This window comes from Numida meleagris, chromosome 4 (assembly GCF_002078875.1).
Source record: "Numida meleagris isolate 19003 breed g44 Domestic line chromosome 4, NumMel1.0, whole genome shotgun sequence".
NCBI classification, from domain to species: domain Eukaryota; kingdom Metazoa; phylum Chordata; class Aves; order Galliformes; family Numididae; genus Numida; species Numida meleagris.
The window spans coordinates 7,661,681-7,687,323 of record NC_034412.1 but is presented as its reverse complement, the minus strand read 5'-3'; the positions used below and the strand labels follow the sequence as shown (position 1 = coordinate 7,687,323).

Below are 25,643 nucleotides of genomic sequence, written 5' to 3'. Positions count from 1 at the left end.
GGTGACACGGCAATTCACACCCAGTGGAGAGCGGAGACAATTCCTTCCCTTCCACCTGTCACCTCCTCAGGCGGCCTCTTTTACTCCTCGCAGATAAATACTTGGGTCTTGAAGTCTTCCATTATCCTGGACTAGAAGCACACAGCAACAGAGCACATTTGTTTTTGTAACCCACTTGACCAAGGCAGGAAAGAGCTGTTTCAAGTAACGGCGGTCCCAGCTCTACTATCTTAGCATGAAAAAGGCACTTGCTTTCCAAAACAGGCAGAAGAACCAGCTCAGCTGGGGGGCTCAAGTCTGGACTTGCAGCCAACAAAGGTATCCAGCTTTTTCCTGAACCGACTATTGCAAATGAAGGAAAGTTTGGTCTTTCGGTCACCAGATGGAGGATGGGAGGGCTGGCATCTGCTCCCATCTTTAACAGAGAGTTCATTTAAGATCCTTGTCAATGCGGTTGAGAAAGAGGATTTATGCTAACAGCTCTACACTGATAGGGAAATGCCTCAGATAACTGCATTTCATACTGCGTGTCCACGCTGCTGCCATTTGAAGGCGGCTGGAGCCAGACCACGCGATGCGGTGCATTACACTCCTCGGGCCGCTAAAGGGAGCTCCAGGCTCAGAGCTCGACACTGGCTCCTATTAATGCCAATGCCACCAAAAGCATTTTCCTTCCTCTCGCTGTAACTGGGTACATAGAATTAATGGTGCATTTACAGGGCAATTTGTCAAATGCAAATCTGCTCCTTAACAGCGGGTTTGCAATCCAGCAGCTACGAACTCTTCAGGGAAGTTAGCAGACCTTGAGGAGCGTGAGGCTTATGCGGCCTTTCACTAGGTATTCCCTGGGAGCTTCTTGGAGACACATTTCACTTTAGAGATGAACGCAGCTGTAAATGTTAGAAACAGAAACTCAAAGAGCTCCTAATCTCATTCATATCCCTTTAAAAACACTGGTATGCACCAGATACAGCGATGCTTACAATACGAATGGGCAAATCTGAAATAGAGCACAACTCTACTGATTTAATTTGAACAGCTTATTACGGGTGATGCATTACAGATGAATATTCTAGAGTTACAAAACCAGTATTTGCCAAGTTGCACATTAACCTTTCTAAAAGCAATTTTGGATGCCTGGAACACTGTCCCTAAGATCAGCGCCTCGTAGATAGCATGAATACGTTGCAACAGGTAAGTGGAACACTTTATGCAGAAACATCCACTGGACTATTGTGATCAGGAAAACAGTGAAGAAGGAAAATAAAAAAACTAACAGAACAAAACAGAAGGAAACAAAAGAAAAAGAAAGAGCTAACTGGTTTGCAATTGCAGAGTGATTTAAAAGCAAAGCAGCTAAAAACCCCAGGGAACACCATCCACTAAGGATAGCAAGCACAGCCTTATAATTTAAATTATGGGATAAAAAATAGAATAAAATAAAAAAATCAAAACATGCATAACAGCCAGCCAGGACTTCCACAGGCAGAGTGATGGCTGGGAAGGGTTGCTCCTGGGGATGGGGAGCAGGCAGAAAGTATTTCTCATTTTGTTTAAGTGTTTCTAGGGGGTGATGGAGCTACAGAAGGAGTTACTCTCCTGGTATGAAAGTGTCTTTCCCAATTCTGCTGGCCCTCCTGAGGGAGCTGTGATTAGCCAGTTTTGTTCAGTCACAGCTGGAGTCAACTGTTTATTAGTGTGAAACACCTCTCCCCCCCAATTTTCTACATTCTCTTCCTAATATATATATATATATAAAATAATACTTTTTTTTTTTTTTAAGTGCTGGTTAAAAACAGGCTTGTTTATTATTTTTTCCACATATTCTTTGTCTTTAAGAGACTCATAAATCAATAGCATTTTCATTATTATTACCAATCTTTTAATTCAAAGAAGTACACATGGTTCAAAAAAACAGAGGGGACAAAGGCAATCTGAGAAACACCTGAAAGGACGGAACTCCCCAGCCACCAGCCTGTCCATCACACTGAGCCTGTGCCTGCACAGACCCAGGCCGGTGGGTATGCTAGCCAGCTCACAGTTGTTTTTAATCAGTGCAGACATTTACAGGAAAATGTGGGCTCTGTTTTCATTAATGGCTCAGTCCTGCGTTGGCTCCTCACCTGAGGATAAACCCTCTGGTCCTTGGAAGGATGGCAGCCAGTCTGCGTGGACAATGTCACAGAGTGGTTGAAGGGAGGTCCCCAACAAGAAGCAGGGATCTTGCAGATCCCCTCATCCCTAGTGCTCCTCCACAGCGGTGATTTGGCCATTTAATTTATAGAGGTCTTGATGTTCAAAGGTTGGGCCATTGTCCTCGCTCTGAAATAAAGTGTGCCTGTCCAAAGCTCACACACATTTTTTCTGTCTCTAATTGCATTTAACAGACATTTAGATGATGCTCACCAGGGCTGACTACCGATGGTATGACTCAAGTCAATGAGATGCTGTTTACCCACTCCTCACAGCAGAGCAGAACTCAGTCTGTGATTTGACACTGAAATCTTGTTCTGCTCAGTCTCTGCCAACAAGAACCTCTTGCATTTAACTTTGCAAGACCCTTATCAGAACCAGCCCTGGTGCAGCCTAAAACAAACCCTTGGCATTCTGGCATTCTACAGCAGAGGTAAGGGATGTTGCTGGCCCAACTTCCAGAGCACCCAGACAACTCCAACCATGTTGATGGCCTCCAGATTTCTCAGCCATTTTATTCTCCCTTTAGGGAGAATAAAAACCACCAGTCAAATCCAATTACAAAAATAAGAAAAAAAAAATAAGAAAACAGACCTTGCACTTAAAAAAACAGGGTAATCTGCTACTAACCCTGGCTGACTGCTCTCCACGGGGCACAGGTAGATGCAGCATCAGGAGGGAGGTGGGGAAAGAAAAGCCTCTCTCAGTTCACACTAGTGAAGCAGAGCTCATTATGTGCCCTGCTGCCTATTGCTGCGAGAGGTTAGAAATGCTTCTTTATTTCCCCTGCCCTAATGCACTTGCTGCCTTCCCCATTCTGTTTACTTTGTGCCACCAAAGCAGTGACAATCAGCTGTGTGAAGCATTATTCCCCAGCCTCCTTTCTGAGGTGAGCTCAGTCCTGAAAACAGGAGCAACATCCAAAAAAAGAAAAAAAAAAGAAAAAAAAGAAAAAAAAAGAAAAAGAAAAAATTACTGCCACATCAATTTCTATTCAAATCGCTTGGCAGATTTCGCTAGTTCCTTTGCTAGAGACCAAGGTTCACTTCCAGCTCCCCAGCCTTCAATACCTCAGGACAGTAAGTGCTGCCACAAACTGAAACCTAGTGACCTTCCTTTGAGAATATTAAGTCTTGCCGGAGTTTCTGTGAGGTTAATCGATTCTACTCAGTCCTCTCTCATGAAATCCTCGGACAGGAAAGAATAAGGAGAAAAAAAACAGAGGAGATTTTCATGCAATTTTTACAGCCTCAAGATTGCTTCGGTTTTTAGTGGTATTTGTCTCAGCTTCAGCCCTCCTTGGAAAGCATGCTTCCAGATACTCATATAATTCCTTAAATAAAACAAAGCAAATACTGAACTGCACATTTAATTTGTCAGCAGTACCCAGTTTATGCCACATTTGAAACAACATTACTAAGCAACTTCAGATCATTTATCAGAACAGCTCGAGGTAGTATCTAGAGCTCCCCAAACCTCAGCAAGCAGTTTACCTTGTATAGCCTGGCACCCCAAATCCAGCTGTGTCTGAATAGTGCCTCTGCATCCCTATTCCTGATGGGAGCCATGCACTGACCTCCAGGTTATCCCCACATCTCCTCTCGGGGTGACCTGTACCACACCTGGGACACGTGGGTGTTTGAGCTGTGTGTGATACCAAGCTGAAATAGGACCCCTGGGCCATGGGCAGGGGTTGGAGGAGGCACTGGGGGCTGCTCAGTGCCAAGAAGGGCCTTAACCACCCTCTGGGCCACAACAAACAGAGTTGCAGAGCACACAGCGCATCATTAAAACAACAGGTTTGACCAAAAGGATTTTTCTGCTGCCAGAACATCACCGTCCCAATATCCGCCTTGCCTTCTGTAATCAGTGCTGCCTTGCATCTGATCAGGACCTGGTCTTGTAGGTCTCCAGCCAAACTGGCCAGCAGAGTCAGCAGGAGAGTCCACGTGAGATAACCAGGCAAGTAATGCTGGCACAGACCAGCTGTGCACAGCATTCATGTCCCTAAATAGCAGTATGAATAAAAATAGTTTGGACATCTAGAAACCAAAATGCAGGAGGAATATATTTAAATTAAGAGATAATTTCTAAAATTTCTAAAATGCAGAGTGAACCCTATTTCCCACTGTACTGATAGATACTGCCCTCTGAAACACTGCTCAAACGTTATAGGAGCAGCTGAAACTTTGAGCACTACTCTTTCCATTCATTCAACTTAAAAATCTTAAATTTTTCTTCTATGATACAGACACTGATGAAGAGTGCTACATAATCTTTGGATTCATCTGCCAACAATCATCTAATTAATCATTGATCATTAAAATGACCTCCTTTTGACTGATACCTGAGCTCAGAAAGGTTCAAAAGAAATTTGACGCATGTTGTGTCATGTTCCAGCATTAGCCACTACAGGTATGTTATCATGTTATGCCACATCTGGTTTTCACAGAACAAAATGAACTCAGGAGCAGATTAAAGGAGGAACCAGTTGTACAAGTATCAGACTTGACCGATTCAAATATCTGGCAGCTTACAGGAGCAGATGAGCTTCCAGAGCTCCTGCAGGAGCATCACTGCATCACTAAGCCAAGAATGGTATTATTTTTGGATATGTCTATGCAGAGCCATCTGATAATACTGTATTCTCTATGCAGCCCTTGATTTACTTAGGTGCTAGAAGACCATTTCTAAAAGAAAATCTCATCCAAACTGATGAGGGCAAAGTATTCTTGCACAAACACTGTAAGTCCATAGGCATTGAATCCAAGATGTGCAGACCATACGGAAAAAGAATGGCAGGACTGGCTATCCTATACATCATGTGATTTTCTTAAGCAACAATCAATCTTCCAGAGGAACTGCAGTCCTGTTCAACACCTCCTCTGCTGCCAATCGCATTCACCATGGAATGACAGAAAGTGTTTCAGGCTCCCAAGTGCCTCAGATGGAATGTCACTAAAACAATCTCAGTTCTCCAACTACATTGAATTCTCTTTTCCATGATACCCTCTCTCCAAAGGAGGTCTAAAACTCAAAGTGAAAAAAAAACATGCCTCAAAGGTACACAGTACTCAGCCTTCATTCATCTTTTCTTGGTGTTTCCTCCTCAGTAGCACCTACCCGGAAATACAAAGCGTGGCAGATTTCGACCTTTAAATTCATTAAAAGGCAGTAATAGCTTTCGCATTTTTTCATGGATATTTTGTCAGTTTGGAGAGGAAAAACATTTTGTGGGAACAACAGTACCAGCTACAGAGTTGGAGTCCTACCCTTGTCACAGCAGCGTGATTGAAGAATATTTCCACTGAGTACAGAAAATGTGACTGGAGAAAGCAGAATAAACATTCACATTTATTTTATGCTGATTCTAAGTAGCTTTTTAAAAAAACATGAAATGCTAGTGAACCAAGGGGTCTAGGGGAAGAAAAGCTATGCAACTATAACATGTTGTGGGTCTTCTCTCAATGGGATATTGGTTTTCAGTATATAATTAATAACAAGAAAACTGTATGCTGACTTTAGGATCTACATGAGCATCCTGGAACAAAAAGGGCCATAAATTAGCATCAATTATGTATTAAAGTTCCAATTAACCTGGCTGACACTGATATACTTTAACAAGGTACACTTAGATAAAAGAAGCAACTCTCTAATTACTTGGAACGGGACCTCCTGACCCATTCTGCTCTTTTATCCCAATGCCAACTTAATGAGGAAGGAAGCGAGAGGTAGGAAACTGTGCATAAGTCAAGGCTGTAGCACCACAAGATGCCCCTTGGGATTTGCTTTTACCTTCTTAAAACTGTCAATGATTAATATTTTATTGCGCTCCGTGCCTTTTAACTGTTTTCAGAAGACAAGCTGCTGAGGCTGAAATTGCTAACGTTCATTTTAGTGTGGAAATCTGCCACTTAATGAAGGTCCTGGTTACCCTTTCCTGTTCTGTAGTACAGCACATCATGCACAGCATTTGTGGTGATGGTACCCAGGGTTCCTGCACACAGATTTAAAGGGTGCTTCTTGAAGTAAAGAAGCTTAGTCCAAAGAAAAGAAAGAAAACCTCAACTAATTTTACACCTTACACGGAAGAGTTGGTTTAAGCGCATTTTTCAGTGCTGAAATTTTATGGAAAGTACAAAGACAAAAAGATAGGCCTGTATAAAACCTGTGGTGTTGGCAAGGGAGAGCTACAACAAGGTGAGTAGTGAGACCCAGTCAGGGAGGTATCTATAGAGCATCTAATAAGACCATACCACGGTTAAAAATCAGATAACCCTGGATACCCTGTATGCCTGGTTAAAAGGGGAATAAATCCACAGGCATATCCTGACTGTTCAAGAAAGAAAAAAAAAAGAAAGAAAAGGAAAGGAGAGAGAATTGTTGCAGAGAGTGCATAACCGAGCAGACTGGTCTTGTTCAGTTTTGCAGTGCTCAAATCTTCCGCCCTTGATCTCCCAATAAGACTTTGAATGTATGCAATTATAAAAAGGGCAAAGAGTGCTGTTTTTTCTCGTTTGTTTTTTTTCTTAATCACTTGAAAATATTGTACCTTACTGTTAAATAAAAGTTCTCCAGAGCAAGGCCATTCTTGTAATGAGAGCCATGGAAGGACTTCCTCGTCTCTGCTGAGCAATCCCCTCTCAGTGCCATATTGTCATCACTGTAAGTAGTTTTAAATTCATAATGACAATGTCCCCATCTTTATGGTTTTGCAGAGCAATACAGTTGGAGTCATGGCTTTCACAGTTGCTTTCCCACTGGCCACAAGCCTGACTTCTGTCCTCTGGGAGAGGAGGTGTTGGTGGATTCCATCAAAGGCACCTCCTAATTGTAGTCACAGACTTCAAAACTCAGAAGGAAGCAAAACTTGGCGCTGGGTGTCTCCCGCGGTGAGCGCTTTCCTAGGTCCTTGCAGTCAAAGGTTATCTTTCACCTAAGCCATGTCAAAGTTAAAGTTTAAATACTTTGGGTCATGCTCTTCCCTAGTGAAATTTCACTGCAGAGGGAGGCAGAATTTCCCTTCTGCTGTAGAAATGCACAGTGCAGAAGAGAAGCTTAGCAGCTTCCGGGCCGCAAATCATGACTGCTTTCCAAAGCTCGAGCTGCTGGAAATCATGTGCTCCATTTTCAAAAGAAGTCAGCAGGCAATTGCCCAAATTACAGCCTCTCCAGCAAGATTTTCAGTATTTCTTTGCTTTAGCTGGAGATTGCGTCTTTAACTTCCCCACAACTTTGAGCTGCCTTGCAAAGGCAAGCTGAGAACGAAGACAGAAATGTAAAAGAAATGTTCATACCTCTTTAGTCTCTGAAAGGGTCAGAGTTAGGTCACCTGCAAGACTTGAACAGTTCATCATTGTCCCAAGCTAACACTGCCATGTGTGTTATTCCCCTCCCCTGCCTAACCTGCATTTTCTGGAAGAATATGCCTGGATCATTCAAATGGCTCATGGAGACTGAAAGTGAACTAATACAATCAATTTTGGCCTCCTGTGACATCCTCAGTTACTTCAGTAAGCCCTTGTGGAAAAAGACACATTCATATTTCATGTATGATGCGTAGCCCTTGATCCATCTCCATTTAAACCAAGGTCTAGTTTAAACATCTGTGGGAACTGGATCAGACTGACAAGACTATTATACATACCAGAGGGGACTCACTCTTAAGTCTCTTGTGGCAAACACGCTTCTTATGCAGTATCCCACTCAGATAAGTGACCTACTTATTGGTTGCACATTGTAAGCTATTATGATGAGTGCAACGTGATCCTTGCTGTTTTGCTTTGAGTAAACTTTAGCCTTTGGAAATAAGAAGTGGAAAATTTGACATCCGTGTAATAGAGGACAGCCATATACATTCAGAGTGGGATTTTCAAAAGCATTCATCCCTGGCCTGAAATCAAACATTGCTAGGACAACAGTGAGCTCTTTTTAAAAAAAAAATCCTGCCCAAGTAATACTAATACATAAAGTACTTTGTTGTGAAACACTTGTGGGATTTGTGAAGCAACAAAGCTGACAGAAAACGAGAAGTGAAGAGCACACATCCTCACTGCCACCTAAACACTCATCTTACCATCACCAGAACCATATTCTGATTGCACACCATTTCAGTACACGCTTTTTTCCTTCTACATACACTAGTATCAGTATCCTATTCTCTTGTCAAGCCAACCAATAATAGTGAAATTTTTCTCTTATCAGATGATCCTATTATCTAGAAGGAGACTGTGTACCAAAAACTTGTGAAGAACGGCAACAAATCTACAGGCAGAATTAAGGTGGTAACTCAGAGCACAGAGCAGCACCATACCTGTATATATAATGATATCAATGTTATGCAGAGAGTGAACTGGGAGAAGAAACTGCAGAAAGGAGGGAGAAAAAATTCACACCGCACTTGTGGTTACAGGAAAATAGCTACTTAATATATATGTAAGTGGCTTTATTTTGTATCATACTGAAATGGGACAGTTTGAAATGGGCCAATGGCATGGGGAAATACAGCAAGTATTTGGTACTGCTCAGCTGTAGGTGTACAGGAGCATTAAGGAACACTGCCATCTTGATTTGTTAAGGTTTGAAAGGAACGACTCCAACTCCTATTGGAATACCAATAATGTGAAAAGTTGATAAAGGACAGGGCTTCAACCGTTTGCCATTCTCTTCTGTTGATGAAATAAATCCATCATCTTCTCTGTAAGACTTTACTTAACAGTGAACAGATGTTAAACCTACCACAGCATATTCAAATAGAAACATCCTTTGTAAATGACCTGGAGGGAAAAATTGAGTGTCCTGCTTGTGATCTTATTGCTTTCCCTTCCAGCTTTACCTCTTCATCACTTTATTCAAAGCAAAATATCATCAACTCCAAGAAAGACCATGCCTTATCAGTTCGGGCAGTTGTGGTATGCATCCCTCTATATAGTACAAATACACGCATACACACACACACACACACCAGTCCCCAGTACAGATGACTCTGTGCAATGGTGAGCTGTTTGCGAAAGCCCTTCAGTGAGCCAAACGCGACAGTTTACTCAATCTCTTGTAACTCCTCTGATCTGTTTTGTTCAAAGGAAGCATTTTTTCCCCCCTGATTCCCCCCACTCTTTTAGAGGAATGAGAGAAAATTTAAGTGCCCTGCTTTGACACTCAGCTTGCTGCTTGTGTGCAGTCAGACCAGCTGCCTTCCCAGATCTCCACTGCATTGTCAGTGTAGTTCTTCTTGTGCCAAGACAAAATTTATAAATAGATTTGCCCAGTCAGTAAGCCCTTTCTCTTGAGAAAGACAGGGATTCAAGCAGAAAGAGGATTATTGATAACATGCTATATCTTTATTATGGCAGAGACCGCGACTGCTACTATAGTTAAGGACCTGTCAGCAGTTCCATTGTAAGATTTTTTTTGTGCAAGGGTTTAACCTGGCAGTAAAAAATTTAAATATACTTGAGGCTGAACATTTTTCTTGCAAGAATTCAGCAAGAGAGTTAGATGCAGGCCTCTGTCCTCCAGCCTTTCCTAATTAATGAATTCAATGAGCTTGAGAGCTTCACATGTTACGGAATGAGGAGCATCCCCCAATTCAGAACTCAGTAGTGTAGAGCTGAGCACAGAATCAAGGCTTTAAAAGACCACAGAACAAACGTGTGTGGCTAAATCCTGCTATGATTAGTCATGATGCTTGAATACCATTTGGCCAACACAGGAATTTTTAGAGTTTTGGCTAATATCCCATGCTTTCCTCTACCAAATAAACAGAAAAGAATGCTGCTAAAAAAAAAAAAAAAGTCCCTTTAAAAACATCTCATTTAGGTAGCTAATTTTCCTCATAGCAAATGCTGGTAGGCCAGAGCAATCTGCCAACTGATGAATACATCTTAGGAGTCACCACTCTCCATGTCTTTCTCCATATAGTCTGTGCCTTTCTGTTCAGTATCTGGAAAACTGCCTCTTTCTTCTGGGGTTCAATTTCAGCATTTAGGATGGAAAACAGTAAAACTCACGCAAACAGCCCTGCATGCAGAATTCATTCTGCTTCAGTTCAAGCACTTCCTGGTAGGAGATAATACAGATCAGTTAGACTTTGGCAGTAACTAACCTGAATGCATAGCCATGGCTTTCTACTGCAGAGTTGCTGGCATCCATAGACCTGTGTAACTCCAAGGACTCAGAAGTCTTGAGGACAGGACTACTGAAATGCTGCAGTGGAGCATGCATGTGAGCTTAATCAGAAAAACAATGTCTTCTTCAGAAAGCCGACAGCAGAACATTTGGCTTTCAGATTTGGACTGACTTTGCTTTCTCAGGCTGAAGTAAAACCTTGATATTAGTAGAACACTGGCCTTGTTTTGGAGCTGCTGTATGTCTAGTTTAAGTAATATAATGTCCTTTATACACATAGTAAAAATGTTCTTTGACTTGACTCTCTCAACATTCACATTTGTGGTCAGCTGACTAGCATCCCTTTTGCACTGAGTCCTACAAAAGAACAATACTTCTCTGTTTTGTCTGTTGACAAGATATTCAAAACCTACTGCCCCTCTAACACTTAATCAAAATTTAAAGAGTATGTTTCTGTCTACACTTATTTTTTATGATATAAGGATTTAGCTACAACTTTGACACCATGGAAACTAGACAGAGCATATGATCCTGTTCCATCTAAATATATCCCTGACTTTCAATCACACCTGCTTCTTTTATATTTCATGAAAACTGCTCTTCAGCTTCCTCCATCTATGCAACTTTTTTGGCCAGCAGGATCACCTTGCGCCCATCCCTCAGCTTTCATCACCAGCCATTACCACTTCAAGAGAGAATCACATGCATGAGTGCAGAGGAGGCAATTCAAGAAACCAGGCCCTTATGAAACTTTGATGTAGCATATCGTTAGGGTAATGCTCAAAAAAATTAAATGTTAAATGGAAGGAATTCTTAACCCTCCAAACTCAGTGCGAAGTGCAGCTTTCATTATAAAAGGAGATCAGCATTTTCTTTGCTTTGTAACAAGAATGGGCCATCCATTTATGAAGCCATCACCTTTACCGTAGATCATTGCTGGTTGCTTCTTATTGTCTTTGTTACAGCTCACAGTCGTAACACTCATTCTCCTAGATACTCATATAGTCTTTTTCTACAAGACTATGACACTACCACTTCCTTGTTGTTTGTTTTGTATAAACAACACCAAACTATCCCTTGGCTGTAGCTCATGCAAATCCTGCTCAAGGATGGGAGGGAAAAGTCTGGAAAGTAACTTGAGGAAAACAAATCTCCCATTGCAGCGTGGATTTAGGTAGCTGCTCCTCTGGAGACAGAAAGAGCTGTATCTGCTTCTTAAAACCAGCCTGATGGGTGATCTGGTTTTTCAAGAGCGTGTGAAAACAGGACACAAAAAATTGATGCCAGAGTTAAGAACATTAATTTAGCTATTGGGTAGCACTGGTGCAAATACAGACACAGGCAGTACTCTGCATGGAAGGTGGGGCAGCAAATATAGCCCTAGCAAGGCCACAAATGTTCCCCTCCAAACAAATAAATTCAGTAGTTCTGCCCACAATGGGCTGACAGGCTATTTTTAAGCAGCTTGTTTTAAGTGCCAACATACGTTATTTTGTCTGCCCAAGAAAACAGAGCCAATAACTGAATGAAGCAGGCAAGACATTCGGGAGGACTGGGAACAAATGTCTTGAATTTTTAACCTGTCTGTTTTGGCAGTGACCCATGCCATGAGCGGCTGTGTCAGCTAATCACTTAGCTGCCCACTGCTGACAGACAAATACCTCCTAGTGACATCTGATGGAGTTGTCACAAAGCACCAACCTTCCAGGGGCTTGCACACAACTGCAGGTTGTGCCCATGCACACTGCACACCAGAGCATGGCTGTTATGTATGCAGGTGCACTACACTCAGAGCAAGTGTTCAGCAGCACCCATCCACACTCGGAAACATTCAGATGAATTCTTTAAAGGGAAGGTGTTTGTGTTTACTTAAATATTTTTATTTTAAGCCAGTGATGATAATTAACTGATTAATGATATCACAGTCATCAAAAGCAACAGCATGTTTTCAAGGAGCATGCAACAATAGCTAGCCCCTTTTATGGCATTAACTGTAAAAGCAAATAATTACATCCTTTTCAAGGCTCAAAGAGAACGGCTTTGAACTGTAAACAGAAACTACTGAAAATTCTCCAACAGAATACGCATTTTTAAATGGTCATTTTTCCTAAAAAAGCTTGCAACAGCGGTGTTTCAGGTACGTATTTAGGGACTAATTACAGATATGGATGATACCCAGGCAATCAGACAAGGCTCTGCTCATCATCAGCATTATCTTTAGTTATGGATGGATTTGGACCATACCATCATCGTTATTATTTTAAAATCCCTACAGAGCTCCACGTGCAGTGCTGACCACACTGAGAAGAATGCAGACAGCCTCAGGACTGAGGCATTGCTCTACAAATCTCCATAATGGCCAATTCATTTTTCTTCTCTCCAGTTCTGCTCTCAGCATCTGAGAAATCTCATATCCTTCGTGCCTACTGACATAGGGACTCATATATTCTGGACGCAAACAACAGAGGAAGGCAAAGCACTCTTGTTTACCATACAAACCTCATATATCCCGATGGAATTTCGTGCCTGTGACTGTACTATCCCTAAGCCGCACAAGCACAACACAGATAGGTCACCAAGGACCATCCAACAAACCAAACTAATTGCCTTTACCTTCCACTTGACCTGCTCAGAAGTGTTTCTATGTCAGCTTTCTTCTACTCTGATTTCTCTGGTCTGACCAAATCCCCCCAAAGCGACAGCAGAGCTACTGGACACAATTGGATTAGATGAATGGATACCCCATTCAGTAAATAAAGTTGGGTCTCAAAACATAAATGCTCTTAAAGTCCATGTCTAGATGCTCACAGAGGAAGAGGCTTGCCAACCTGTACGTATGGAGTATAGGTGGGGAATGGAACTATACCAAAATTCCCTTTCATATCAACAGTCTTAAGCGCTCAGCTCTGAGCATTGTTGGTGTGAATGCTTCCAGCTCCCGAAGCAATTCCAGGCAGACACACTGACAAAAGAATAATTTTATCAGCATATGGCTGATCACAGCATCCAATTCCACCAGCATGAAATGGCCCCATAGCGCACACTAGCATTTTTGCATACAAGTAGAACAGATGCTGGAGAGATCAACGTAATAACACTTTAATTAATTTTAGTGTCAAAGTCAAATGCTTCCTAACTTCCAGTTGACAAATCCCTAATTTCAGAGCTGGCTCACTAAATTCTGAAAACAGGAGGAGAAATTTGATTCCAGGGTAAAATACTGCAGAAAGGCCTGAAGAAATGCAAGAGGAACACGCTCTAGTTTTTTGTAATCTTCACTATCTTGAAGCTGTAATATTGCCTAGTATCCAGACTGCTATACATGCTTACAGGTACAATTTCCCTTTCACAAAGTTCCCCGTACTGTGAGCGGTCCTCTTTCATAAATATGCTGAGCGCTGTATCATCATGGAGGACCAACCCCAGAAAAAGATCCCATTGCAGATAACATGCTGGGCCAGGAGTCAAGAACCAGGATCCTTTCCGAAAAACTGATCTACCATTAAAAAATGTCTCCCAGAATGGGGTCCCATAGCACACAGCACTGTATAAACAATCTACGTTGTACTGTTCCAAACTTCTAATAGTGTTCAGCAGATGAGCTGGAGAGGTGGAAAAGGGGAGGAAACATGTGGCCTTGGACAAAATGATTTTATATCGCAGGTTACCAGTATCAGCAAGCACCAGCTGCATAATTTGTTAGTGGAAAGGCTGCAGTCCCTGCATCTCCCATTAGTGCCCTGCACTCCAACTCCGGGGAACAGATAAGGGAAAAACAACACAGTAGGCTCAAATACAAGCAAGTACTGCACCCTGACTTCTGGTCAAGGGAAGTGAAGTTAAGCAATTTATTAGTAAAGCACTTCTAGGAGAGAGTGACATATTTGTGGTCCTGGTAGCGTTTGGATTGTCACAATAGCGATAAGAGGCAGAGGGTGGTGAGCGACTGCTTGCTGTACAAAGTGTTATTATACTGAAGAGTGTTCAGTAAATGTTTATTCCACAGGCAGGAACTACTAGTGCCTGTAGCGGTCACTTAGGCCTGAAACCCAAGATTTCAGCGGTTTCATCTGAATGCATTTGCTGAGCACTGGCTGACATGCACCAACACAGGCAGCTCCTCAGATTTCAGCAGGAACTAATCTGCCATCCTCCTGCATCTATCACTGCAAATGACCCAAACTAAAGTGCATCACGCACACCCCGCCTGCTCTGACACTCAGTGGGGTATCACCTCACAGTCAGGACTCTCCAGCCCAGTGTTTCATTAGGAGGTGACTGGGACACCGCACATGTTCTTGAACAAAGAGTCCCCAGATCACGTCACAGAAAGCCCCCACCTCTCTGACAGCCCCCTCCCATCTTGAAACAAAGACACAAGGGCAGAAGTGATAGGGACAGGAAAGAGGAACCCTAAGCAGTGCTTAAACAAACACATTTGGAACAAGGCTTAAATTACTGCACACGTCAAGGGGATTTTTTTCCCTCCTCCCCCTCCCCCTCCCCATCGTGTTGGCAAACTCTTGATGACCACAGGCATGGAGACCTCCTGGCAGGGGATCTGCTGAGACCAGAGGGAAAAGGACAGTGGGCTCGTTGTGCAAAGGAGAGCATCTGAAAGGCACATCCTCTGGGTGCTTTTGTCTGAGGGCTATGCTTGACCAGCAAATCCTGTTGCACTGAGATCGCAAGCTGCAGATATCCTAAAAAAACAAAATCAGAGTCCTGCCTGCACATCCAAATAATTTCAGGCAAGAGCTGTTAACAGCAGGATGACAAACACCGTGGCCCTTGAGCTGATGTGTGCAAATCTGAAGCAGCTCCTTGCATTAGGATATCACACGTGAAAATCCCAGAAATCAAACACAGTAATATCAAGTGCTTGTAGAGCATGTTTTACCTGCAGCTCTTGGAGCGATTACAAAGAGGAATGAAGAAGAAAGGCTCATTACCACCATTTCACAGATAAGGAAACTGTGGCACAGAAAGGAAGTGATTTGTCCTGCAGCCCAGTGGAAGAACGGGGCACTCAAGTCAAGCCTCTTAAGTCCCAGTCCGATGCCCTTTCCCCTGAACTATTGCAGCTGACTCTGACCCTGCAGGAACTTCACATTTGTCATTATGCTTTACACCTTGATCATGAGGCTGGGTGTCTTCAAAGCACTGCCCTTGGCTCCTTGGCCAGGAGAGGAAAAAGCTCCCATGTACCTAATCAAATATAATTGCCATTCCTGGAGAAAAGAGATTCCTTCTCAACTCCTCTGGATGATAATTCACCCTGTGTTCAGGTGTAAATGTAATGCTATATGTAAGCCAAGATAAAAGTAACTCTTCTGACCACTTTTAACTCAACATCCCTTATGCGGTAAATTTCATACATAGCTATTGAAATAGTGCCAGAAATTGGCTGTAATTTTGTTGTCTATTAATACAACTTCATATGGCAGTTTTAAAGTATTCACACTAAAATGTAGGCTCCTGGGAAAGGCAGTTTAACAATAAAAGCCCTTCACATTTAAATACATGGATAACAGAAGATTATTTTAGCTATTGAACTGCAACTGCGGGACCAGTTTCCAAGGAAGCTCTAGCCCAGGACAGCTCCTGCACCCCTGGGGCTCAGGCACAGCACCCGTATCCATAACAGCAGCAGCTGTAGTTATATCACACAGCAATGGGGAAGTAGCCAGGAGGAGAATATGGGTCAAAATCAAGACTTAAAAAGCTAACCTGGAAAACAGTAAATCTCCAGTGCAGAAGCACAGAACACCTGAAAACAGGAACACAGCTTAACGAGTCATTTGCAGAGCACCGCTCCTGCTGTAAGCGGTGCGGGTTTAGGGTGTGCACAGGAATACAAGCATTGTGAGACGGATGAGAGCATCATAGTGGATAGGTGCAACTCTCTCCCCTGCACTGTTAACCGAAGGTTGTTACTGAGACCAAGTCAGAGAGGCAGTGTATCAGACACCAACAGCCAACAAATGGGGCCAGGCAGGAGTGGATGTTTCCCCTTAGCAGTCCTGTGTAAACTTGCAGCCAGCTATGCACTAAAGGTGGCCATAGGTGACTTGTAATCCAGGTCAAAGGCAGAAAATCACAGGATTAAAAGTGGGTGGTCAGATAATTCATTTGACTTGTAGAAGAAAAAAAAAAAATATTATATCCCCCCCATAGACGACAAGCAGTTTTGCAGGGAACAAAGAAATCTCTCTCACAGACAAAATTGGTCTGTCAGGAACTGAGCCCATCTAGCTCCCCACCTCCCCACCACCCTCCCCATATCTTCCCCTCTAAAAGGATCTTTTCTGGGATTCGGGGAACGCATGTTTATAAAATAGTTCCATTCAATTAGGGCACAGAGTACAGCAGCTTTATATCAGAGGCAACCCAGAGCGAGAGCTCTGTGGAAGTGCAGGTACACGGTAATGATGACAACCCTGCACTGGTTGTAGTGTCATCACCTCTTATTCTTAATCAAAAGGCTTCCAATCCCTTCTCGACGTGTGCACTCGGAAATGAAGGGACTGCTGGAGAATCATTTGAATGTGGCAGCCCTAGATAATGATGAAACGAATAAAAGGTTCACTTTTTTGTTTAGGTTTGAGGAAGAATTCAGGATTCCTCTCGTGAAAAGGCAGCGGTTTAATAGCAGCGAGGCAGAAGGGCTTCTCGTTATCTGCAGAGGCTGCTGTTGGAGCAGTACTAATGGCCACGGCACGGGCTTCCCCAGCACGCTCCCTGTGCCATGGGGCCCGAGGAAGCACCAGCAGGGTGAAGGGCGGCAGCTTTGGGAGGCTCATTGTGGGGCTGGGGAACAGCACTGTGCTCCCACTCGAGGGCTGACCTTGGTGGCTTTTCTCAATGGCACTGGGCAATGCAAGGCACACTACTGTGGAACAAGGGCCTTGGACAGGCATCTAGTGTGCCTGAACCCGGCAATGGCTGCCGCTGAGCCTTGCCTTCCACCCACTGCCCTGCCAGGATGATTTTTCTATCAGACTCAGGGGAAAATGAATGGAAAGCAGCTGAGCACGCTGCCTCTCCCTACAGTTCATCTGCACCTCACAACGCACTGATCTCTTGTATATGTTTTTGCAGTATCTTTTGTATATTCCAGGAAGCAGCCACTAAAACACACAGGACCTTTTGTCTCAAGGAGGTCAAGAGCTGCTGTGTGTTAAACATGTGCAGGATGTACACCTATTCTATACCTACTTGTTCCATCCAGTGAATAGCAATGCCATACCAGGCATTAGAGACAGTAAAGGCTTTTTGTTCGGCTGTTTTATAAGGGCATTATTTCAGAAAATGAAATTAAGTAACAGAGGCTTTTCAGTGATCTATACACTGATGGAAATCATTCTAGCTTCTATTTCATTAGTAGCCTCTTTATCCAAAAGCAAAGTTTTCACCAAAAAACAATTCCTGCCATTTGCAAAATTGTAACTATCTTTATAATTGTGCCCAGCCCTTCTTAGGCATTCATATTTATCTACCAGAGCAAAATGTGAAAAAAATTTAAAAAATAACTTCAGTGTAAGGCTAGTTAAAGTTACCCTGTTCACCACAGTAACATTTGGCCCAAATGCAGAGCTGACAAGGTCAATAGTTTCACTTTTTGTGCTTCAGCTACATTAATATAACAGTTTGCTATTCCTCTCTATTACTTCATATGTTCAAAGCTTCATAAGCTGTCATGAACAGCCTGATCTCTGACACGCAAGACATGTTAACAACAGCTTTTTCCATTCAGAAAGCCAGCAAGAAAGAGAAGTCAGACCTTTCAATGTATGTTAAGTAACAAATATAAGAACTCCATGACGTCCCGCATGATGAAACACCTTACAGCAGGTTAGAAAAGGAAGTATGTGGAATCAATACATTTCTTCTCACAGTTACATAGCTGCATACATCACTACTTTTAAGTTCACTGTCTTCAAGCCAGCCCACTGTGTCCACAAGTAATATCACAGGGACAAGGCTATAGAAAAGCCAAGGACATTATAAATGAACAATGTGGTTATTCAGTGCATACATCTAGGGTTAGGGCAGAGTGACCAGCGATATGAAAAAACTAGACCATTATGATGAGATCTCAGCTCATTGCAATCCCTATTGGTACGAACATCTAATAGGAAAGAGCAGTCGATAAAACGAGTTTACAGAGAGTAGGCAATAAACACGGTTGATCACAAATACAGATCAGATACGTACAAGGTTTCAGGATATATCCCTCCCCCCATTCACAAAACAGAAGTGTATCGGTTGCATTGGGTTTACATGGTGAGGTCTTGGTAGTGAGGGGCTGCATGGGCTGTCTCTATGAGAAAAGACCAGGGGCTGCCCCCGTATCATTCTTAATGGAGCAATTAAAAGGCTCAGCTGAAGGCATTCTCCACCCAATCTGCAGGTAGTGTGCAGCAATGAGGAGCCAACAGCTGCACCTACACTTCAATCAGCACAATTTCCTGAGAAAAGATTTTGGCTAGGTTTATAATAACACTTATTGGATTGAGTTGGGTCTGTATGTAAACAACCTATGATGTCATGATAAATATCTTACAAACTAGTTGAGGATCAGTATTGATTATAGGCATAGAGAAGATTCAGCAAATACAAGACATAAAAGGCATATTTTTACTGCGCTTTGGTTATTAGTCAGCTGAAGAAAAAATTAGTTGAGAAAGACCATTTAAATCTTACCTGGACAAAAAAAAATCTTTTCACACTGCAAACACATTTACACCAGTGAGGTCACGTAGCATGAGAGCACTAGAGAAGACCCAGCATCTGCACTTCTCGAAAGCACGATGAAATCCTCTCACAACGTAGATATACTGTTAACGGGCTAAATGAGCACCCTTGTTAACTATAAATTAACTCTAAGCACCATGCTTAGCTGTGACCCTCTATTTGTCTTAATAAATTGCTCCAATTAATTATGCCATTTTGGGTGCCAGTGACTAATCTGCAGTGTATTTTCCTTAGACTGAATAAGTACCTTGTAATTAGTACTAACCCACCTGATGGCAATACTGTGGTCTCCTACTGATGCCCGTAGCTGGTTGATAACGGTAGTAGCACGACTTGACCATAAAACAGCAGCTTTTACAGCAGCTACTGACTGTTGTGGATCTCCTTTAATTCTCCTTCTCTTAAATTCAGACTTTCTTGCTGCCTGGGCTTTTGGAGTCCCAGAAATCTGCAGGAAAAAAACAGCTGTTACCTATCAGAGATACAGCCATTTAACTTTGACCCAAAAGCCACCTGAATGTCTGTTTTATTGAGACATATGTATATTTCTATACTAACTCAATGCGCTCTTACCTCAAGGATGCCTGAGGCTTTTATAAAGCTTCGTGGCAAATGACGTCAAACTCTTCCCCCTTAGAACCATGCAAGATCAGTGCATGTGGTGGTCCAATGTCAGATCAAATATAGCTGGGTTTTCTCATTACGCTGTGTAGCTCTCATTTACAAACCCTTAGGTGGCGGTGGTAATCATGATATAAAAGTATCCTTACGGCTGTACAATTAATTTTATCAACCACGTTGTAACAAAAGATGCTGCTCCTCCTCTCCAGCCACACCACTGCTTTCCCTTGGGTCTGTGGGGTGCATAGGAGATCCCAGTGGTACTGAGGGATGCAGAGGTCAACGCATGACAGAAGGAAATGGTGGAGATCTCCCTGTTTGGGCTTTTATCAAAGGTTTCTCTCACTCTTCAGTGCAGGGAAAAGGGTTGTCTTGACCCCTTTTCTTCAGCTTCGGGATGGAGAAAGTATGCTGTCATCACTGGCTACCTCCTATGCAAAGGATGTTCCATGGAGCCCATTTTGATGCCTGAGGAAAGAAGCAAAGGAAAAATAAGTCTTCCTGAGGAAGGGTAAAACTGACCAAGAAATGGTATTTCTGAGGTACTGAAACCACTAACTTGGGCAGAATTCGGCAAATTAGGTGAGCTTAAAAAGATCATTGTGTCAAAACATCACATTGTGTTATGCTTCAGAAAATTCTAGTGTGCCTTCTCTAAAGACAAATATTCCAAGGGAAAATACTTAAAGAGATTTAGAAGCCATAAAACAAGGCAATCTGCAGGAACATGGATGGCAGCGCCTGCTCCATGGACCCCATGGGGGTGGCACTCCCAGGATGGCTGTAGAGCTGAGCAGTGCTGGCTCCTCACAGGTGCTTCCCATGAGGTGTTAATCCTAAAGCTCAGTAATAGCATTTAAATATCACTGCTCCCCACTGCAGCAAAGCAGCAGCTAGTATGGATCTGGTTATTAAATAGAAGTATTTTGAGAGCACTGTCCTACTTTGTTCTGTCCAGGGAAGAGACTAGGAGCAGACCTGTAGCCAGGCATTGCTCATGCTTTGTGATATCCTTTTTTTAAGAACAGCTATTGGTTTTCCATTATTTCTTTATAAATGCAATAAAAACACTCTGGAGAGGGCCTCATGTTTTGCAAACTGAATAGTCAGAGCTGGCACAAAAAGGTGAACTTTAGGCTATTTACAGCAGTGACAGAAAACATATTACACCTCTTTTTGGCACAGTTTGGATAATGTCTACTTTGTTCAAGAATACAGGAAAAAAACAAGCAGGGGAGGAGAAAAAAAAATCTATTTCAAGCATTTTGAAACTGGAACCAGGTGACTTACAGAAGCCCTAAATTTGGTCCAAAGAATCAAACTGCAAGCAATATGTCAAAATTAGTTAAACAGGCCCGCTGAAGTGGTAGAGCATGACAAAATGAAATTGCAGATGATGGACTGAAAACAAGGCGATTTTGTTGCCTTGGCTTTTCTTTCTGCTCAGGTGAGTAACAGGAATGCTGCATGGCTGCAGGATCACACCTGTAGGCTGTGGTGGAATGGCTGAGCCTGAGGAAATCCTGGCTGCCCTGCAGCACTTGGGAAATCCAGAGCTTGAAGCATTTTCCAAAGAGGCTAAAGGAATGAAAACAAAACTTGCCTCATCTTTCTCATCAGCAGAAGATGCTTAATTGTGCTCTGGGGTCCAAAATGGAGCAAGCAAGCAAAGGTGTACAATCCTGTTTTATTTTTTTAATACATATCAGTAGCACAGTTAAATATAGACAAGGATGTTGCTGTTTTTTTTCCTTTATAGTGAATGTTCTGACCCTCAGTTTCAGACAGGTATCCAATGACAAGGCCAGGAATGCATATTTTCTGGAAATTCCCCAGGAAATGCTGCTGGCAGCTGTCAACAACTTCCATGTAGCTCACTCAGCCAGACCCACTGCATGAGGGAAGCCACAGCACAGTGCTGCGGGAGTGGGAAACCTGTGTGCATAAGGAGTCATAAACGAGCACCCAAGCTTTTCACCTGGCACACATCCTGCCGCTGCCTACTGTCTCATGCTAGAGCTAGAGAAACTTCAGCCAGCGAAGTGTTCTGAGCACCTCTAGCAAAGACAAATGAGCAGTTTGGACATGGTCCTGGGCAACTGGTTCTAGGTGTCCTTGCCTGAGCAGGGCAATAGGACAAGATTATTTCCGGCCTCAGATGGGACGAATTCAAGAGCAGCTTTGCGCTCCTGGAGATGTTTCAGCAAAGGTCTTTCTAAGAGCAGGGGAGTGGTGCTGGGAGGCAGAAGACTCCTCTGGTCAGGATGGGGGCACTCAGAAGTAGGTTTAGCATCTAGCTTTGCTAGAGAGGTCCGAAGTGACCCTGAGACAAGGACTTATTCCCACAGTGTCCGGTAAGAATCACAGATCAAATTGTCTTTTTCTTCCAACCTTCTGCCTCATCTGTTTAGGCTGTAAGCAGTTTTAGGGGTGTAAACACATGGGGGTCACAGTCTCAGCAAGGGGACCTCACCGCTACTGGAATACAAATAACGTCAGAAAGATGATTCCGAGACTGTCTTAATTCCTTTTCCTGCTGCTTTGGTTGCAAAGTGCTAGTGGTGAGCATTAGAAGATTTTTCAGGCTATTGTGCTTTTATTTTGGACTCAGACCTAGATCTTATCATGCGAAAATGCCACAGCTAATGCATAGCAGGATGTGATATCCTCTGTTTTACACCTCTGTATCATCAGCTGGAGGAAAAAGGGAAAAGGGGAATGAAAAAAAATCCACCTTTGTGTAACTAAAAACCTCTCAGTGGGATTTGTTTAGCGTGAAAGAATGATTAGTAATTTTTAGTGATTAGCAATTTTCTCCCTCGGGTGGCTTTTCTGCATTCCCGTAGAGCTCACGTACACAACAGACCTGCCAAAAGGGAAGAGAAAGCTGAAACAGAAAACACCACACAGCGGTGAGAACTCTAGCAGGCATCCATAACAGATATATTTTACTATTTTTAAACAACAGGTTTAATCAACAGAAGGAATATAATCCTCATTTCTAAGTCACTCTGTGCAAAAGTCCTCCTGATCTCACACTGGTGACACAATCAGCCTAGGAAGCACAAATTTCTGTCCATATAGACACATGTATTTATGCTTTCTCCTTTCCTCTGAACTGTTTAGAACTGAGCAGAGATGAAAGAGACCCCTTGGTTATGCCAATTTTTTCCCCTGGGACATGCTGAGGAAATTGTACTCTGGTTGTCTGGCAGGACTGTTTTTCCCTGCCCCATTGTGCAAGAAAAAATGATTATTTTTAATATAGGTTAGAAGAAAACACTTTTTTTCCTTCTCCCTTTTCCAATTGATTCTGCTGCAGAAGGGATCTTGCTTTATTTTATGAGTGAGGAACACGGAGCCAGATTCACCCAGGGGTAACTCTTACTGAAGGTGGTGGAGTTGCATCTGGGATGGATCTGACCCGTGATCTGTTTTTTTTTCCATAACTGCAGCTCACCTGCAAAACCTCAGTCATTACACCTGGTTAGACTACAGCCATGACAACCTGTGTGGCCTCAGCATTTCCTTTTAAGAATCAGCCAGTCTTCTACAAAGAAATCAAAGACAAGATGCACACAGCTGCTTAGTTTGATGGCAATCAGACACTTTGCCCAGCTCAGGGCTGTGTGTCTAACCCTTTCTAGGAGCCGGGGAAATATTCTCAACTTAAAATATTCTGTTTAAAGTTGCCTTTAGAACACGAACAAGAGTCTCCACTGCATTTACTATGGGGAAAGGTGCTGGAAAGAAACCATTGGAGACAGAAGTCCCGCCTGTACAGAAGAGATGTCACCTCCTCCTGGTTGCCTCGTTAATGTGTGACATTGGTATCCTGCCCCTGGGAACAAGAGGTCAAATTAGTCTACGCTAGCCAGCATTAAACCAGTAATGCCAGAGATGTGCTAGCATTTTGGAGATGCCACTGGATAGCCTTATAGCCTTTCCACTCCCCAGTGAGAATACTGAAAGAACATAATTGATACAAGCATGTGTCCACAGTCATCTCTGCAGCTCGTATGAAAGGAGCACTGCAAGCGTGGAGGCACAAGCACCCCAGCTGGGAGCTGTACCACGGAGGCTGAAACGTGGAGGTGAGAAAGCAGAAGCAATTCAGACAGCTGGGTTCATTGAATCAGCTTGGAATAGAGAGAGACATGGCTGGACATGGTCCTGGTGGGGACCTTCAGCTCCCTGCTGAGCTGGTAGAGAAACAGAGCTGCTTCTTCAGAAAGGGCAAATCTGAAGGGAACGCTTTCCTTCAGCTCCTGCCCAGATATTTTCCCACAGAAAGGTATGAACTGCTCTGAAGACTATATTAATGGAGCTGGCATCAATGGATGTCCTCCAAAGACCCTATTCATAGGGCTAGATAGAAAATGCCCATTCTCTCTCGTAGTATCACATCTAAACTACTAGAGCCAGCCAATGGATTTTGAAAGCAGCAGATCAATGAAGTGGGGGAAGTGAGCCTTTTAAAGCAAGGAAAGGCTTAAAAGTATGCACTCACAGTGAAGATTTTCTAACTTTTTGTTGCAACTCAGAATATGTTGTCCAGAAAGATCACTTTGCCATTAACAACAATAATTCAAACTGTAATGGTCTTTTTTTCAAACTGAAACTTGATTTCACATTGAAAGAGAAAATGAACTGAAAGTTTCCAAACTAGGGCTGTGTTTGTGGGTGCACACAGACACACGCAGTATTTCATGACCAGCCCTTTTGCTCAGCTGCCACTTTTCCTGAATCATCATTCAGCCAGAGGGATGGATTTTAATGAGATTATGCTTTTCTATCCTCTCCTCAGAGGTACCTTGTCTACCTGAGCAATGCAATTTTCCTCTTTAACAATGGCATTTGCTCACACAGTTGTCTTGTCCCGCAACTTGGACCTGTTCATATACACATATGCCAAAAGGGGCCTAGGGGCGTTCATGTGTCACTATCACAGAGGGAAGGATACTTTGCATAGCCTTAGGCAAGCTGCCCACAAAACCCCTCTTCATGCAGTACCTGCATCCCCAGGACCTGGCAGGCCCTCCTGGGCTCAGCGCCATCAAAACACACAGATCAAGGAGTGAGCCCAGCCAGAGGCCAAGTACGAGCATCCAGTGGACTTGATGGCAGCAATCCGGGCTGGGAATGTTGAGATGTTTGAGTTGTCATTACACACCATCACAGAGATTTGCCAGCCCTTCTCAGACTTCAAACTAGATGTTCTTGGCTGAAGCAACTACAGTTTCCTGGTGGAACAGGAGTTTATTTTTAATGTTTATTAAAAGAAAAAAAGTCCAGGCTTTACTGTGAATATTTTCACAAAGAAGCAAAAGAGGATTATGCAGAGTTGGTGAGTTTCTCTTTGATTAATATTAATTAGTGGGTCTTTAAAGGGGAGGATAAGAGCAACATTTTCTAGGTGCTACTTTTCTTCCTTCCTCCCTTCTCTTGTCCTCAGGAGTGGGAACCTTGATCCATTCAGGCTTTTTTGCTCACTTCTGCTTGCACTAGCATAGTAATTCAACTGGGAAGACTCTACCCTCACTTGCTGTGTTTATGTTTCATAGTATAACTGAACTCAACAGGCTTCCTTACCATTAGCACCTTGATGAGCAAAAGAAGTAGTACTGTTTTCTCTTTGAGAAAAATGAAAAACATCTGATTTATTAATGATTTAACTATCTGAGGGAGGGTAGCTAAGAAGAGAGTTTTGAGATCCCCAGGATAAAAGCACTGTGGAAAGTCAGTGTAGAGTTCATGTTAATGGAGAAGTAAACTGAGTCACTGAATAATCCAAGTGATATGCCCATACCATCTGATGTCCACAGTGAGGACCATCAGAAGACAGTGCCTTCCACTGATTTAATCAGTGGGAACTGGTCCCAGAGGTCTACTAAAAAAAAAAAGAAAAGAAAAATGAAGTCGTTTGAAGGAAGACCATCTGATAG

At 42.9% G+C, this 25,643-nt stretch overlaps 1 protein-coding gene across 7 annotated transcripts in view; it reads right to left on the bottom strand.

The window, feature by feature from the left end:
* ATP11B (ATPase phospholipid transporting 11B (putative)) overlaps positions 1–19,433 on the bottom strand; it is a 101,695-nt gene extending 82,262 nt beyond the window's left edge. For all 7 annotated transcript variants that reach the window (XM_021396991.1, XM_021396989.1, XM_021396992.1 and 4 more), the window contains exon 1: positions 19,347–19,433. In XM_021396991.1, coding sequence (XP_021252666.1) covers positions 19,347–19,418 — 72 coding nt within the window. In that variant the 5' untranslated portion in view covers positions 19,419–19,433. The remainder of the gene's footprint in view (positions 1–19,346) is intronic.